This window comes from Megalopta genalis, chromosome 2 (assembly GCF_051020955.1).
Source record: "Megalopta genalis isolate 19385.01 chromosome 2, iyMegGena1_principal, whole genome shotgun sequence".
Classification (NCBI taxonomy): Eukaryota; Metazoa; Arthropoda; class Insecta; order Hymenoptera; family Halictidae; genus Megalopta; species Megalopta genalis.
Window position 1 is genome coordinate 19871481 of NC_135014.1, and position 19992 is coordinate 19891472.

General features: G+C 33.8%; 1 protein-coding gene across 1 annotated transcript in view; it reads right to left on the reverse strand.

The window, feature by feature from the left end:
- The window catches only part of timeout (circadian regulator timeout), a 439037-nt gene that overhangs the window by 18629 nt on the left and 400416 nt on the right, over positions 1-19992 (reverse strand). Inside the window, exons 16-20 of the mRNA XM_033470632.2 lie at positions 14668-14733; positions 14501-14576; positions 14078-14276; positions 12416-12653; positions 7707-7804 (exon numbers count right to left, since the gene is read on the reverse strand). Of these exons, the coding sequence (XP_033326523.2) occupies positions 7707-7804; positions 12416-12653; positions 14078-14276; positions 14501-14576; positions 14668-14733 (677 nt within the window). The remainder of the gene's footprint in view (positions 1-7706; positions 7805-12415; positions 12654-14077; positions 14277-14500; positions 14577-14667; positions 14734-19992) is intronic.

Sequence of the window (19992 nt, forward strand, 5' to 3'; positions counted from 1 at the left end):
GTCTTTGTTCCGCTTTTTGTGCGTCGGAAGAGTGAACCTATTCCACGGAAATAGATATGAAATTTAAAAAATCGGCTCTTTTATTTTCGAACGCCAACCGCGTCGCACAGTACACTTCGGTAAAAATGGTGTCAACCCTTTGCACTCGAGTGACAACTCCGAGACGACGCTAGAAATTGCTCCGCTATTTTCGAAAGTATTTTCACAATATTAACCCTTTGCACTCGAAGCCATTTTAACTACGAATCTAAAATCATTTTTCTGACTTATAGTATTTTCATTTTATATGACGAAGTGCATTTCATGCGTGTGAAATTGAATCTTGTGACTCGTATAACAGTTACGCTTGTAACAATTTTTGAAATCCAAACTTTGATAATATAAAACTTATTTTGGAACGTGATGTAACAATTGTGTGTAATGGTGCCTCAGACTCGAGCCTCGCCACTCGAATACAAAGGGTTAAATCTATCTGTATTCGACGAATTTTGCGAATATTATAATGATTTATGAATGTTTCTTGTTTGCTTATTTACAGTGCTAAATTTGATATTTTTAATCAGTGTATCGAAAGACTTAAAATTCTCTTGACTTGAGATTTATGAATAAGTTTTCTTTAAATTTTATTTGCCAATTTAATATTTTTATTAATATGTAAAAAGGTTTAAAATGTATATGAGTTACGATAATAATGTGAAGATAGGTTTTAATGTATATAATATTTAATTGGAGTCACAACATTGCAATGGATGCTTTGTAATATCAACAAATCCATTGGTGCGGATTGACAATTGGATAATTGGTATTCGCGACGATTTGTAGATATTTAAGTACTTTTTACAAATTTCACAACTGTTTATGAAAAGACATCGTTCTTCCATAAATTTAATAACTATTCGTCAAATAATAGAAGTCTTCCACGAGCAAACGCGTTCAATTTCCTACGCGTCAAATAAAAACGATCGCACCAAATGGAACTACTGTAGGTAGGAAGAAACGTCTTCATTTCGGAATTAAAATAGCCTCGAGTGCGAAGGGTTAACTAATGGAAATAAGAACACGCAGAGAAGTGCAGCGTCCGGTAATAAGGTTCGTCGAAGCGCGAGAGATTTAGAGACGCGCGCGCCGCGAAAACGAATTGTTTCACGCAGCTTAGCAATCCGAATAGTTGTTGAACGTGTTCGAGCCGTTTATTAGGCGATGCATCATGCCGGCGGAACATTCGCTTACGGAATCCCCAAAGGGTAAGAGATTCGGGGTGTAAGAATCCGTCAAGGAATCAATAACACGGGGAACAGCCGAGCTTCGCCCCTCGAATCAGTGGTGTGAGAGCAATCAGCTCCCTTTCCCTGGGCGGCGGGGCGCGGCGCAGCGGGCGCACACCTATGATTAATCGTCAATTTCGAAGTGGGGTAATACCGTTTTAACGGTAGTCAGATATATCGTCGCCTTACCCCATCCATCCCTCTTACTTTCCCTCTATTTCTCTTTGGCGCACGTGCTCGCCGGTACCCCGGTCGCCTTAAAGCAGGTAATGTCTCAAGATTATCGTTACAAGGTGTCCCGCCACGATGTTGTCCGACCGGGTTTTCGACAAACGGAAGGATGCCTCGCTCGGGATAGAGTTAAATTGCCGAGATTCTACCTGGCAACGGAGATAACCGTGCGTACACCGGCGACGTCGACGTTGCTGAACTTCGTCGCACGGGTTTTTCAACCGTAACGTATGGACTTGTCACCAGAGATACAAAGAGAATTGAGGAGTGTTTGTAGGATACGATGTAGCTGCTAAAATTGACAAATTTTGGTTTTGCCATCTTAACTTATTTTATGTGCAAAACTGGCAATACGGTAGTATAGCATTTAAGTACATTTTGCAAATATTATAATGATTTATGAACGTTTTTTGTTTGCTGATTTACAGTGCTAAATTTGATATTTTTAATTAGTGTATCGAAAGACTTAAAATTCTTGACTTGGAATTTATGAATAAGATTTTTTTAAATTTTATTTGTCAATTTAATATTTTTAGTTAATATGTGAAAAGGTTTAAAGTGTATATGAGTTACGATAATAATGTGAAAATGGGTTTTAATGTATATAATATTTAATTGGAGTTACATGATTGGAGTCACAACATTGTAATGGATGCTTTGTAATATTAACAAATTCATTGCTGCGGATTGGCAATTGGATAATTGGTATTCGTGACAATGTTTATGAAAAGATATCGTTCTTTCATAAATTTAATTACTATTTATGGAAAGATATTATACCCTTTATAAAGTTTATAACTATTTATCGGAAGGTATTGTACTTTTCTTAAATTTGATAATATTTTTTAATATTTATAGAAAGATACTGTACTTTTTATATATTTTATTAACTGTTTATAAAAAGATATTAATCTTTTCATAAATCTGTTTATAGGAAGATATTGAACTTTTTATAAATTTTATAATTATTTATAGAAAGATATGAAATTTATGACAAAGTACCATTTATGTACAGTACCTTTTTATAAATAATTATAAATTTTATAAGAAGAACTGCCTTTTTATAAACTGGTATAAAATTTAAGAAAAGTACGATATCTTTTTGTAAATAGTTATAAAATTTGTAAAATGTACAATATTTTTCTACAAATAATTACATCAATTTATGAAAAGTACATTAACTATTTGTAGAAAGATAATGTATTTTTTATAAATCAATACTATTTGTAAAAAGATATTGTGCTTTCCATAAATTTTAAAACTATTTGTAGAAAGATATTGTCTTTTTCATTTTCATAGCTGTTTATAAAAAGATATTGTGCTTTTCATAAGTTTTTTTAACTATTTATAAAAAGCTACTGTACATAAATGGTACGCTACCGTATTCCTGTTAGCACATATATAGAATATTTTCAGAAGGGGAAATAGTATTTTTCAGTTTTGCCTGAAACCGATCCGTCTCCGCGCAGAGAAAACCTTCACCGGCGGAAAAAACGAGGGAAATTATTTGCGGACCGGCGTGCATTTTCACATTCTTAGAACGGTCTCGCTTTGTACAGTTTCGAGGGAACGGTTAAGCTCGCGCGGCGCGTACGGCGCTTTACTTTCACGCTCGATACAAATGTTTAGACGTGTTCCGTAGGGCAAGAGGCAAACAAAGCGATAGCTTCTCAGGCTTGTGAAAAGGACGAGGTACGGGAAGAGAAATAACGCGCTCAAGCGAATAAGCCGCGTCTGGAAACTCGTGAACGGAAATTTTAATATTACCGCCACGATTCCAGGTGAACACCGTCGGGAATGTATCGTTGCGTTTTTGAGACACGTCACACTGTGCGGTCCGTTGTCGAGAAAAACCGAGAAATTCTTCTTCGATTCTTCCACTAATTGTTCAGTGATACGATTAATCGATAAGCAACCTATATATAAATGTAAATATTAATCAATCGAAAAAATCGGCGCACCATTGGTTACAATTAAATATAACTTACAACTTAGTTGCTAGATCATCGACTTATTTGTCGAACGTACATTATTATTTGTTGAGTAATCTTAAAAATCGATAGATCATTAGATATAATTAAATATAATTCACAACTTAGTTACTAAATCATCAGATGATTTCTTCGAGATACACGTTGTTATTTGTTGACTAATCTTAAAAATCGATAGATCATTAGATATAATTAAATATAATTCACAACTTAGTTACTAAATCATCAGATGATTTCTTCGAGATACACGTTGTTATTTGTTGACTAATCTTAAAAATCGATAGATCATTAGATATAATTAAATATAATTCACAACTTAGTTACTAAATCATCAGATGATTTCTTCGAGATACACGTTGTTATTTGTTGACGAATGTTAAAAATCCATACACCATTAGTTTTAATTAAATATTACTCACAACTCAGTTACTTAGTTATTTTTATTTATGGAAACCGAGAAATAAGAAAGTTTAATTTTTTATTGAAATAAAAAACTCGCGCCTGAACCCTCTGTTCCTCTTCCTTTAGCGATTGCTATCCTTCTCTACGTCCGGAATACTATCAAAAAAATGTAGTATCTCTACCATAACTGTCACTCGACTCATCCAAAATGAAGACTTATGAAAGTTATCTTCTACTCTTATCGTACTCTTCTTTATATCACCTATACAAATCTAGATGTTACACTCTTCAAATCAATTTTTGACTGCGAATTATAAGAATAATCATTTCCATTGATCGAAATATTCTGCATTCATTTGGGGCAGAACTACTTTTGCATACGTACCGGATGCCATTTTTTGCACGGTTTTTTCGGGGACGTATCTACCATATGAAAACAGAATTGGATGCTCTCATCTTCGTCGTAAACGCGCATCGATAATCGATATCAACGTTTCTAATCGCAGCAACTATAATCCTAGCAGAATTGAATAAACTCGTCGCCGGCTTGGGAATATTTCACGGGCAACCCACGGAAACGCACACACAGAGCCGATCTTGTCACGGTTCCAATAACTGAGAAATCGAAAGGGCGATGACAGACAATCGCTGCGCACACACGCGTGCAGATGCTTGCGCCTGGAAACCGAGGACGCGCCCGGCTTCCTGTCCAAAATCTTCATACGCTCCTTTGAAAGGAAAACGCAAACAAAGCGATAGCGTTTCACGGGGGTCGGCGGGACGACGGAAAGGAACACTTGACAGGAGAAAATCTTGAGATACTTTCATCCCTTGCGCGAAGCAGGAGCTGTAAAGAGGGACGAAACTCTTGCTGGCACAGCGGAAGTCGTGATCCACGCAAGAGGACAGAGACCTTCTTTCCCTCGAACTGTGTGTAGCTACGGCAAGCACCTCCGAGAAATTGTCTCTCGAGAATTTACAGTTTCTGCAGCAATTCTCCGGCTACGGTTCTCTTTTTTCGCATACGTTCGTCCCGTCACCGACGCCGATCCGAAACCTTATTTTTGGGGGCTGACGCGTCGTCGCACCCTACCGCGTTTCTCGCGCTTCCTTTAAATCATTGATTCCCTCTTGGTTTCGTTGACGGTAGACCAGAACCTACCAGTTCTACGGTGCGCTACGGTATAACGGGTGTAGCGAAAATCGTCACACGAAATACCGGATTTCATGGGATAGTGGAGAGCCGGTTGCTGCGGTGTGACCAATGGCTGTGATTTTGTGGTTTGGTTTCGGAAGTAATTGACTTTAAATTGATCGAATAAGACAGATTACTCTTCTTTTTATTCAAGAATGAACAAAATAGAAGAGTAAAAAATGTTTTTATTTAGGAATAAGCAAAATGAAAGAATAAACAATTCTTTCCTTCAGAAATAAACAGAATGAAAGAATAAAATGTTTGTTTTATTAAAGAATGAACAAAATAAAAGAGTAAATAAATATTTTTCTTCAGAAATAAACAAAATAAGAGAATACAACATTTTTTTGCTGAAAATTAAACAAAATAATAGAGTACAAAAATTTTTCTATTCGATAATAAATAAAATAGAAGAGTAAATAAATTTTGTTATTAAAAGATAAGCATAATACTCTATTTCTGGTTTTGCTAGGAGATTTAAAAATATATGATATGTACATATAAAAAATGTGTAATAAAAAATAAGAAATATAAACATTACTTTGGCTGAATGTATAAAGGTATCTCATCGTCACATTGCATATTGCATCAGCTAATTACGTTGCACATCTACGTATGCACATATTATATCATCCAGTTTTATTGCATACACATGCAAATATTGCACGATCCAATGAAATAGTTAATCCCTGCGTACTATTGACAGTTACAAAAATGAAACTCGATTACTTTCATTTTTCAGATTCTGAGTCGTTACATATTTTGTGCGTGAGACTATTTTACAAATACTCATAAAGATTCGGAATGTTTTTTTTTATGCGTTTTTTATACAGTCCTTATTAACCCCACAAAAACAGGTTTGAGAAAATTACGTGCAAAGTTAGAGGTTGTAAACCTTTAATCCTTAATGATTTTCGAAGTAATAGTTACTATCTATTTGGAATACATTTTTTATACTTTTAGTAGATGACATCAAATTTTTTAAAAAATTTGATGCAGTAGAGCTGCGATGCAGTTACCATTTGCATCTGGTCTTGATCAAATATCTCTTGTTGTAGTCGAGAAAAACGTTTGCAAAGTTGGGGGTTGTAAATCTTCAGTCCTTAATGATTTTCGGAGAAATAGTGAGTATGTATTGAAATACATTGTTTATACGTTTACTAGATGACCTAAAGATTTTTAAAAAATTTGCTACAGTACAGCTGAGATGCAGTTACCAATTGCATTTAGTTTCGTTCTAATATCTTTTGTAACAATCGAGGAAGATAGTTCTAAAGTTAAGGGTTGCAAACTCTCAACCTAATGATTCTGAACGAAATAGTTACTACTTATTTTTTTCAAGTGTAAAAATTTACCTAAAATATTGGTAAAATTTGACGAAGTAGAACAAAGATTTAGTTATCATCTGCATCTGGTTTTGTTCGAATATGTTGTGAAAAAGTCAAGAAAGATGCTCGCAAAGTTAGGGTATTTTGTAATCTCTAAACTGCTGGTATATATATAAACTGGTATTTTCCATTCTTATGCCATCTTTTACTTATTCTGTCTTAAAGGAGTGACCAAAAATCTTGAGAAACAAGACAAAACCTTGACATAACCGCTAAAAATATTAATCTGATGAATCTTCGGTATAGTTTACGTTTAAACAACGTCCGAATTAGAATTTGAGATGAAAATAGAAGAAAATGGCAATATCGTTTCTGGGTTATAAATAATTTATAACAGCTTTGATATAGTATACTTCCAGAAAAACAGGAAAATTTAATAAATACAGTCATATCTCTTGGAAGACTCGAGAATTACACAGTCTCAGGGTATGTCAGCTTCAGACGCCACATAGATCAACTAGGGAATAATGTTGAGCAGATATAGTCGCCATATTTTCGTAGGTCACATTCTTGTGCCTGACTCCGCAATTTCCAGCCATCTTCCGGGCTAATGCAAATAAATATGCTACGAGCCATCACGGTTGGAAACATGCACGCAAAGTGAATCAAATATTAACGGTCCTATCGAATATCTAAATATTAACTACGGGCTCGATTTAGCACGATTAACATTGAACGCGAAGTATTAATAATACAACTTCTGCCAATATTTCATTCCAGTTTTGAAACGTATTTACACATTTATAGATTTTTCTCGTTTGCTCAGAATGATAGAATTTGAAAGGTACAATCGGCACACGTGTTTTGATCTTACAAAGCTTTGACGAATTGAATGCCGGAATTTAATTAATTCGATTTTTCGTGCACGCACGGATATTATTCGCTCGAACCCATCAAACAATAGAGTTTATTATTAAAATTCTTCGCAAATTTATTTTTTCACGTATTTTTCGTTAGCGATAAAAGAATAATAAATAAATATGATTACTAAAATCATCGTATCTAAAAAAAAGTTACTGTTTCTCTGAAATACATCGTCGAATTTTTCATCTTATTAAATTGTCAGATGTTTATGTATGTCTAAATAATTCTTTCAACAATCGTATCCCTGATCTTAATTGAATATTTTCTAGTGAAATTTTAATAACAAATCGAAAGAACTCGTGTTCGAATAAAAATCGAAACGGTGCAAAAGCAAAAGGTACAAAATCAATGTAATGAAAATTGTACTGACCTTGGAGTTCACAATCAAGCACATCTCCTTCAGCTTCTTCATGACACCGTGCCGCGTCCTTTCTTGATTAATATTTTCTAATATCCAATCGACGAGATCTAAACAGACAACAAAACGTCACGAATAGAGTTACATATTTTATTTGTAATAAATAGATCGATCGAGTTTGCTTACGAAATCATTTCAAAGAAACGAAAGGGGTAAGTGTTCGTTGCGATTTCTGAGCGAAACTAGTTTCTCGTTAATTGAAAATGTAACTTGGCATTTCAACGTTTTGTTCCTTCATCAATGTAAATGGGACTCGAATGGATGGTGGCACTGGATTGATAGTGTTTGTACTATTTATAGTCAATCAATATTGCCTGTGAATAGATGCGAAGAAGGGTCGGCTAACTGGATCATCGCTGGGGTACGTGATTCGGTTAGTCGATAAATGAAGACGTTGTTATCAGTAACCTAATATTATCGGTAACTCTCGGCAGCACATAACAATCTAGATGTTAAGCATTTCTCGGTTGCAAATAATAACGAGATCCTTTTAAAGACAGTTAATAAACAAATTAGCGCCGACCTGACTTTGATTAGCAATCGTTACAAGATTAATTGTTAGGCATTCAGGAATTTTATTTTTCGGTTCTAGAGTCGATGCAACGAATAAAAAAAAAAAAATAAAAAACACACTGTTTGTTTATCGTTTATAGTAATCGAGAAAATGAAAGCAAATTAATTAATTCGAGTTCACGTAGAATTGAAGCAACACGGGGGAAACTTTTTAATTGGAGCATATTATCAAAGTATTTATATTCAATTTTAATGGAGTCCCCGATGAAACAAACGAAACGATGTTTTAATTTAATTACGACGGGGGCAAATTTCTTGCCGGTAATTATTTTTCTCTAAACATTTACGGTCGCATCGATTCCCCTGGTCACTAACGACTGTATTTTCTGGACTGCGGCATTTTTCTATTATTAATTATGCTCGCGATTGTAAACATTGCTAATATCGTAAAGTTAAGATGAAATGATCTACGTTGTTGTATCGTCGATTAATCTTCTACATTTATTTAGAAAAATCGGGCACAGAAAAGTTTAAGTATCTTTAGCAAATAATTATCGTAATAATAATTATATCGAGGATTCCTAAAGGAGATTTATGTTCTTCCAGAATGTTCAATTAAAAAGCAATTTTGGCGAAAAAGTCTCCATCGTTTGCTAGAAGATTTGTTCTTTTTACAATAATATGAAATTACTATAAATTTACATTTGCCACAAGTGTAATAATAATTTATACGAATGTAAATAATTGAAATAATTGAATGATGTAAAGATTTCCAGATTTCTTACAGTTATTGGTCAAAAGTCTGAAGGAGAACTGCGAGTTCCACTATCTTTGATTGCATATAGTTCGCATCAACGATAAACAATTTGAATAAAATTTTTAGCGTGCATATAAGTAAACTGAAGATTTTACGAATTTATGACAAAAATGGACAAGTCGAATGTGAAAACGTGTTTAAAGATCATAAAAACACCGTGTCATTATTTTCATCTCACAATCGGTAATATTGTTAACAGACAAGATGATTCTATTAACAATGTTTTTTTTTAACAGACAATTAACAAACAACTGTTAACAGACAATTCTATACGCTGCGTTTGATAGAGACAATTTTTATTTCGCTAGAAAAATCCGCAGTCTACATATAAAAAAGTTCAAGTTATTTGATTTAATTTTGAGAAAATTATTGTCCTGTAAAAAGTGCCCGAATGTCTTAGCGAGTGACTGGATGTCACTTGTTACCTTAACCCGAGAAAGATAACCTACGTCGCAGAGGCGCCTGCGAAGACTGTTGATTTTTGTTAATTTTTCATAGAGGTCTAGTGATTTAAGTTTAAAATTACTTAAAATATAAAAAAATATAATATAAATGCATTTTATTTTTACAATAATGCCAAACCTTTAAAATGACTAGATTAACTTAAATAAATATCCATTGTTAGTATAAAATTGACGCCTTAGAAAAGCATGCGCCTCTGAAGCGTATGGTTATCTTTTACGTACGTTGTCATATGGCTATCTTTCTAGGGTTAAACAGTCTTAAATCATTTCACCATAGCTGCTCAGTAAACTAGCGAAACGGAATTGCGATATTTGGGGACGCGCAACACCAACCATCTCCGGAAGCATTTAAACCTCGCCGTCCACGCTCCAGTGCTCAATAACTTCGAAAATACTACGAATTCCAACTCGAAATTACCCAGAGACCTATATAAAGGGTCAAACTGCAGGACTCCACGAAAGAAAGACGTATCCTTTTCACAAAAAAGAGAAGAAATCGCAATAACACTTTTATTGACTTTCGATAATTTTTTAAATACGAATGCAAAGATATTAAGTGAAGCTGCGCGTTCATTTCGCACAAAATTTACAAATTTGTCTAATATCGACATAATGGCAGTATTCATAAAAATTATCTTATTTAAATAATTACATTTTTTATATTTAAATTCATTAAATGCAATCACCTGTACTAATAATCAAGAACAAAAAAGGTTCCGTAAAGAAACGCAGTTATATAATAAAAATTATTTATTATTTCGGCCACTGTATATATATATGTAGAAGGAAGGTGTTTTCTCTGCGTGAGAGCGACCACAGAGGAATAGCATTAAGAAATAAGTGAGTTATATATGGATCACTGGAATGCGAAGTTGAAGTTGAGATTTTATTTAAAAATATTGCTATGGGAATGCAAGCAGACTGGGCGAAAATATTTCAACTAAGAAATAAGTACAAATATTTGCAAATACTATTTTTTTCTTAACAATGTTACATATGCTTCGTTTGAAATAGTCATTTATTTCTGTATTAAATGAAATACTAGTTGAAATACTTCATTGACTCTACAATCATACAGGGTGGGTGAAAAATCGTGGTACAGGGGATGATTCAATCGGCCAGGAGATGATTCTAAATGGAGAAATAAGTTGAAAAAAACAGTAACATATTTTCATTTAATATTTTCTTTTCGAGATAAATAAGTTTAAAGATTCATCAGGTTTGCATGGCTTGTAGTATGACGAGAAATAGAATTGGCATGTGATGGTCAGATATGCCACTTGATTACTACTCAATAGTATTATTTTTTCAACCTATTTTTTTCTCGAAAACGGAACCTTAAATGAAAAAATGTTATCCGTTTTCTTCGACTTATTTTTGCATGTGAAATCATCCCCTGGCCGGTTGTACGATTTTTCACTTACTTCGTATAATGAGTATTTTAAATATATTGTTTTACAATGTAAACCCGAAATACTCGATTGAAATTAATATTTTCTTTATTGTACGCGAAAAGAAACACTCGAATATTATTTCAAGACAATATTATTGAGATACGTAAATTGTTGAAAGCAAATAAATGTTAAATGTTCCAATTACATTAATTAATAAAGGAAAATTTATGAAAAACCTTATCTTTCAAATCAATACGTGTTTCTACTTTCTCTATATAGGTTTACTTTCTCTCATAAAGGTTAATCGTAAGAAAATATCATTTAAAATAATTAATAGGAACTTCGACACACGAAATAGAATTTCAAATAATTATTTCCGGTAAATCTTAAGAAAATACTACTTCAATTCATAATTTTCTTCACCACAACATACGTAATTATTTTCAACAAATGTACTTACCACTATGACGTCAAATAATTCTTGGAATACTATTTCGTGGAATCAAGTTATTTCATACCATTTCATAAATGATTTCCAATACTTTCCCAAATATTTTTACCCGGGTCAGGAGGCAATCTGTCACACACAGTGAGAAATCGCGAAAAATGCCGGTGTTTCACGTCGAATGGTACAAAGAGTCGCGAATTCTAAAGGTATCGAAAAAGTTGAAAATTGTGGATGATCCTAATTCAACGACAGGGGACCATAAAATTTTTCGAAGACAATACATACCACTCGCTAGTAGATCTCGGTACGTTTAGGGTAAATGTATCAATTACTGTGCCCGTTAAAGTGACGTTCGGAGCTTTCAAATTAAATAGCTTCTTTTTATCCTGCATCGCATTTCTTAAGATACTTCAATTGTATGTTGTACGAATTTTTTCATAAGTGCAATATATAAACAATACAAAAAATTTAAATAAATTCTTCCTTAGAAGACAACACGTGTTAGTCGCTTTAGATCTCGGTAGGTTTAGTGTTAAACAACTAAATATATCTAAGAGGTCAATTGTATTATTGTTCATTTGTAACTTGTTCTAATCTTATCAATATAATAGTTTAAGTTTTTCTATTGTAAAGCTTCGGTTCTGTATTTTTTTCAACTTTATTTGCAACGTGTTTCTCACAAAAGTCGTTCAGCAAGATCAAAACAAGAACACATCAAACCATTATCAGAAATTTAAAAAATTAGTTTTCGGTCATTAAGATTACAGATCAGATTTTATTGGAAGAATTCGATATCTTCAATTTAATAATGTTGTCTCCAAATATAGGGAAAATCATCGACACAGTAACCAGAGAAAGGGGGGGCACAGTAATTGACGCACTCGTCCTAGTGTTAAAGACAGTCGGAAAATGCACGCAGGAGAAGCACGAGTAATCGTTCTCCGGGCAAAGAAAATTATCCGGGATGCTCGTGAGCTGAAGAAGACTCGTAAATCATAGGATTTTGCTGAACACGGGGAACGTACCATGGGAATACTTGTTAGTCTGATGTTCCATAAAGAGCGTGCGTAACTCGTCCTCTTGGGCCTCGGTCCAGAGGCTGCGCGAAACTTTCTTGTTATCCGTTTCCGCGTTGTAACCCTCGACGACCTTCGTAGCGTCGTGAGTGGTCTTCCAGAAGAGCAGCTCCATGTATGCCTTCCGGTTCTTCTGCGCGACTTCGATGAAACGACGGATTATGAAGACGGCGAACTTTTGAAGTTCCTGCAAGGTAGACCGACGGTTTTCAGGGGGTCCAGGGGGGAGGGAGGGGGACCGCCATTAAGCGGACTCCGGAAATGTAAATTCCTTGCTAAAGTAGCCGAAGTTAATAGAAAAACAGAGTACACAGTGCGCGGGAGAAGATCAACATTTCCGGAGTGTTGATAGTGTCTAGACGAACGAACGTGACGGAGGACACTTTATCAAATCATGCCAACCGCTTGCCTTATCATTTATTCGACAGCTACAGCGGTTTCTGTTGCTTTTATGTGTGCGTGAGTGTTGATTTCATTTGTCCCGCAGCGCGGATGAATTTAACGAATGAGAGTCCTTTGGCAGTAAGCGTCGTTACGTAATTTACGGTGCGAATATTAATATTATATCGAGTGTCCTATATAGAGTGTCCAAAAATTATGGTAATTCCGGGAAACGGGGGGTTCCGGAGGTCATTTGAAGTAAATTTTTCCTCAGCGAAAATGCAATCCGCCGCTTCGTTTACAAGTTATTAACGAAACACAGCGAACCAATGAGAGGCGAGATCAACTGACGCGAGGCGGCTGAGCCAATTAAGAGAACTGGGCTTTGCCGCACGTTGGCTCGGGCACATTGTACCAGCCGAGCTCGCCTCTCATTGGTCAGTGTTTTATGTTAATAATTCTAAAACAAGGCCGCGGATTGCATTTTTGTTAAGGAAAAAGTTACTGCAAATGACCTCAGGAATCTCTCTTTTCCTGGAAAGGCCATAATTTTAGGACACTTCATAAAATGATATACAGGGTGGGGTTCATTAGCATGTGGGGTTCATTTCAGAAATATATTCTACACACGAGAACAATAAAAAAAGTTCATACAAACATATCTTCTGTTTGATTTTGTTTTTCAATTATGGCGAGTTTCTTTCTTAATGCGCTGTATTTGCACACAACAACTCGTCTTAACTCGAGAACAATATTAAATAGAACGTATGTTTATATGCATTCTTTTTTATTGTTTCAATAAAACTGGTTGATAAATTACAAATTAAATTATCCGATTGTATTAAAATAGTTGTTAAAATAATTTTAGAAAAATTGTTTTAAAACAATCCTAAATTTTGAAAATACTGTTTTAAAATAACCCTGGATCGCGAAAAAACTGTTTACAAATAATCCGAAATTTAAAAAATCGTTTACAATGAATCCTCGTTAAAAAAAACTGTTTATAAATAAGCATAAATTGAAGAAACTGTTTGAAAATAACCACAAATTAAAAAAGCTGTTTTTAAATAATTGTAAATTGTAAAACTATTTACAGATAACCCGAAATTGGAAAAGAACTGCTGATAAATAACCCTAAATAGAAAAAGCTGTTTAGAAGTAATCCCAAATTGAGAAAAAGGTATTTAAAAATAACTGAAGTAATTAATAAATTGGATCGTGTAATATTACCTTGTGAGCAGGTTGCTTGGATTCGAGAATTCTTTGGAAAACTCTGAACATGGACGCCTGGAACATCATTCCAGGCATTTTGCACTCCCACGCAATCCGATGCAGCATCTTGTTAACGTAATGATTCACTTCATCCGTATTCTTATCGAATTGGCGTAGCAGAATTAGCATCGCTTTGACAATTTTCACGTTTGCAAATCTTGAACATAGAATGATCAAAACATTATAAATTATACTAACAGCAATTACACTAATAGCGGTTATATTCTAACGGAGTTAATTTAATATTGAAGCGGAGTCATGAAATATTATTGAACAATTTATGAGGGAATTCTCGATTATTAAAATTTCGAAATGATCGTTAGATAATAATTGATGATATTAATAAATGAATTATTCAAATAAAATTGGTTGCCGGATTACCTGTGAAGAAACTCAGAGAAATTGAAATTGGATTCAATCCTCGCCACTCTTTCCTGCGCTTCTTCCTCCTCATCTCCTGGAATAATATTTTTTTTTGCACAATGCATTTAACGAATTTCATTCGTGCAGGTGTTACTCTCTGTACGATCTTTTGTTTCATAATTTACCTGCATTGTCATTAAAAGCGTGCTCCGCGTTTTCAGCTTGGCTTTGCGTAACTGGATCGTCTGCGACTGTAACAAACAAGAACAATTGCATTGTTTTCTTTCGTTCTCTGAACACGCTGCTAATAAGTTCAACTTAATAAGAACATGCAAATTCGAAAGCCGTGTAAAAGTGAATCATACGTATTCGAAAAGCTCTGTGAAAATAAATCAGCCGCAGGGTAAAGTTGCCTAATATGATCACTTCTTCTAGTATTTTTACAAATTATTTTTACAAATGTTGCATGGTAATAAGGGATTTCAAAATCAGATTTGTTTTCTGCAAATGGAATGGCTTATTTGTTTTAAGGTAATTAAAAGACGTGTTACAAAAATTGCGCAGAAGTAAATGAGATGGGTGGAAATAAATAAAACGACTTGAAGAAAACCGTATAAAAGGGCATAGAAAGAGTTGAGAAACCATGCAGACACCAGACGTGTACAAGAACAGTGTGTAAATATTGGGCTTTTTCTTTATTAGTGTTATTATATAATAATAGCATAAACTCGTTTATAATAATTTTATCTCACAATAGACGTACGATACCAAAACAAGTAATAATAATAATATCAAACAAAAAAAAGATAATAAATGATAATAATTCGATTTGATGCATTTACGAAAAAATTAGTAGGCGCGATTTAAGGTAAGAGAACAATTTGGGTGACTGAAGAATGTCGATGTACTATTTTCAACTTGTTAAAATTATTAACAATGTATGAAAAAATTATTGGCTAATGTATATTGTTTTAGAACAATGGTAAGTTTGGATTTATTAATGTTACTACGATTTTTATTTTTCAACGCTGTAGATGGCCTCCTTTAGCTGAGACATCCTATACATTCAAAAATAATTCAACAAAATATCATATTTGTATATTTCTAAAAAATGAAAATAATTCTTGAAAATAATTATACAATGGTGTGCGTAAATATAAACTCAAAGTAACTTTTACATTCTTACTGATATCTAAACGGAAACCTAACAAAATATCATATTTCTATATTAGAAATAATATCTAAACAAAAACCTGACAAAATATCATATTTCTATATTTCTATATTTCTATATTACAAATAGGAATAATAATATTTCTATTTTAGAGATAATAGAAAGTAGAAATAATAATGTTCCTACATTAAAAATAACAGAAAATAGAAATAATAATATTCCTGTATTAGAAATGATAGAAAATAGAAATAATAATATTTATATATTATAAATAACAAAAAGTAGAACTAATAATATTCATACATTAAAAATAATAGAAAATAAAAATAATATTTCTATATATTAGAAATGATAGAAAATATAAATAATAATACTTCTAAATATACAAATACGATATTTTGTTAACTTGTCGTTTAGATATCAGTAACAACGTAAACGTTACTTTGAGTCTATAATTATGCACACCACTGTATATCACATAAAATTATTAAACGGGCATTCCACATTTGTCATTTTTCGCATCCTAACTAAATTGTATTCAGTTGTTTGTGTACCCAGTTTTTTAAATCATCATAAACGTGCTCGATTATATTTTAATGGAGATCGACCGCTCGAGTGTCGAGCAAAGCGAAAAAAAGGGCAAACTACAAAATGCATCCGCTGGTAGAACGCGTTTCTAATTCCTCGGCAGTGGACAAAAGGGGCGAGCGCGAAGGGACGCGGACGAAATATCGGAATGCTCGTCACCGTTCCTTCGTCGGTCGAATACGAAAATGCCTGCAAACAATCGGAAGGTTCGTTTCAATGCAGAAAACGAATTCGGGGGAATACAAGCACTCCATTGAAATCCGGTTAGGGAAGAGAATCAATGAATCTCGACTGTCGGTTTGGTGCATCGTCGTGTGCCGCGGCGAAATCGTACGTCGGAGGTCCGGCCGCTCCCGCTCGTTTCGGAATCGGCGACCTCCGAATCGTTCGGCGAAATCCGCAGCGAAAAATCCGGGCCATCGGTAAAAAAGATCGCGGTCGGATTAATTTGCGAGGCTCCGGAAAACGACCGCGGGATCTGCGCGTACACTATCGTCTAGAAATATTTCGACACGGATTTCCAGCACTATGCACTTTACGGACGTTGCAGTATGGGGTAGAAAGCTGCGAAAAATATTTTCTGAATGAAATCGTATAAGGTGAAAGTATCTATTACGGAACGCTTTTCAAGAAATATACGATTGTCATGGATTTTCTTCTTATTAAGCTGTGGAACTCTATTATCATCGATTTAATTACAATTAAAAAGTGTTACTGTTTATATTATTGTTCGACAGATTGACGTTTTTAAATAATATGATGGACGTTGAAATATTCTTTTAATATGAATAAAAAATAACAGGAATAGAATAGTAACGTACGAGCGTGTACCTATTAGGGAACACCGTTTTCGTACCATGTCCTGTGTTCCATGTTCAATATCCCTGTTTTGGGAAGTCCATTTGAAACTACCCGTTCCAAATTGGGGGCGTTTTGAATATAAAACACGGATGCCAACTGTTCCATAAGTCGGGACAATGATATTATTGAAGTACACAATATGGAACAGTATGTTTTTGCGTAAAAACACCCATATTCGAGTGAACATTTTTCTTTATAGCTGATTGTCACAGAACAGTATTTGTGTGAGTGAGTTTATACAATAAAATGTTCAAAAGTATGAGAAAAATTTATACATTCACTTTCGTATGCTCTATCAATTTTTTATTGTATTATTTGTGCTACTGTTTCAAATAGGGGTCAGAAGTGTAAATAAATTACACAAGTGTTACAAATTTTTATTTATAACACATGAATTGAAAGTTATATTTTATTAAAAAAAATTGGTGTTTTTCAATCTCTTCAAGTTAAATTTTGTTTCGTTTAAAAATAATCCAAATGCACAGTAGTCGGTGGAGCACGGTAACTGACGTATCTACCCTATCCGTGTGTTGAATAATCGAATCGCTCATTTGCTGTATTAGCGGCGGAATTTGATGACCAGAATTTTCGAGAAACGAGCTCGATTGTTCCGATTTGTCTATTCCGTTGATTGTATGGTTTTGTTGTAAAAACGAGTAGACAAGACGGAAAATGATAAATAGGTGATCAATTAGCGCCTCCGTTCATCAATCTTTACAATGAATATGAAACTTATATCTTGCTTCACTGTTCGGGTATATAATTATTACACTGCAGATCTTATGCAAGAATTAAATGCTTTCTTGTCTTCTAATTCTACGGATTTATTAGAATTTATAGAAATAAATTATTTCAACAAATTTCGATTATATTCCTATTGTCATTGATTATTTGAAAGGAACTATAGGTGCTTGAAATATTCAATACAGAACGTGAGAACAAAATATAGCACGGGAACCGTTTGATTGGTAACTAAGTTTAATTACCAATCAAGTTTAATACTTAGTAATCGAAGTTTCCTTATTATTACACCATACAGGGTGTCCCAAAAGTTACTCGCTATGCAAGAAATGATCCCAGGAACCCTTCATTTCCTGATTGCGAGTGACTTTTAGGACACCCTGTGGACCTTTATGGAAAATAAAAATTGTCTACAGTCTAATTGTAAGAACCAGAAGCCACTAAGCAATGGGTCTAGTATGTCGAAAGTAATGTATCGATGCTCGTATGCATTATCGATTGCAGCTATGAACTTTTCTCATAAATGCATACTGTCCGCAGTCTATTTGTTATACAGCTTAACGCGTCATTTCTATTATAGAGAACTGTTCTATCTGATTCGAGTCGGGTACAATAGGCATTGTTACGATGGAATGGCTTGATTAGAACATTCGTACGTACGCATAGTCGAATCATATCACGTTACCGTTTTCCATAGTCTCGATTATCTAAGGTTTCGATTGTTCGAAATTCAAATCGATCCGAGGAATACGTCCCGGTTATGTACGGTTTCGATTATTCGGAATTCGGATTGATCCCCGGAATATGTCGGACTTTTACAGCTCCTCGCGGTTATCGAAACGTTTGTACGAACGAAACAGTGATATATTTCTCGAAAAGAATTTCGATCGTAAATTTGTATATAAACCTCCAAAAATCTCAATCTAATCTCAATCTCAAACTTCTTCTGGACAAGTTAGGGATTTTATAGATCTTACTGGGAGGTGTCAAAATTTAAGTTCATTGTTAGAAACTAGACAGTCAAATAACAATATACTCTAGGTCCTAGCAGACAAATAATAATTCGACAAACAGGTTGAATACAAAAATGATAGAATCGTAAAAAGAGAAAATGTATTTTATACCTCCCTTGGTTAATTTTATGATATTTGTAATGATACTTTATATATGTGGTCTTATTAGTCAAGAACACAAATAATAAAATTCATCTTCTAACAAGATTTATAAATACAAATGTAATTATAGAATTCAATAATTAGGAACAGGTGTTTCAAAATCAATTTAACACCGTCAACAGCTAATTTAGAACTGATGCAAATTACGTAATAACTAATTAACAACAATTTAACAACAAATTAACAACCATTTAAAATCTGATACTTAGGCTTTATAATTATATATGATCTTATTAACACGGAATATAATTAATAAAATTATCTTTTGAAGAACATTTATACATTAGAATATGATTGTGAAATATTGTATTATTCCAAATATTCTATATACAAGAACAAATATTCAATGTACGATATAAACGAATTTGGGTAGAATTTAATTCAAGTGGTGCAAACATTTTCGAACGTAATTTCTCTCTGTAACGTACAGTGGCGTGAATAATTATAAAAATCACTCCAGTTGCTCCAATAGCACCTAGTGACAGTTAATTCCTTTGCATGTACAGTTGCGACACCAAAATATGCGACTTTATAGAATTTCACTAAACGTGTCTTAAAAATTAAGAATGAAAACAAAAACATTCGATGACACATAAGTCGACTAAACTTAATACTATTGAAATACAATTTTGCATAATTCAAATACACCCCTAGTACACCTATTTCTATCTTTAATTAGTTCAATTACATAAACACCAGTAATCTTGGTAAATGAGAGGTGTTAATTAAAAGTTAAATAATGAAAAGTGTAATTATTATTTCTGCAACGGAATATAATTTTAATACTAATTAATAAATTAACAGGTTGAATGCCACGGGGGTCACCGGTGACCGGCACTTAACTTGGCGGTGACACCGTGGGGGCCACCGATGACCGGCGCGCCCAAATTGATAGAAACATATATAATTTAAACTTATATGTAACTTATTATGTATATATTATATATAATATTATATAATATATATATAAT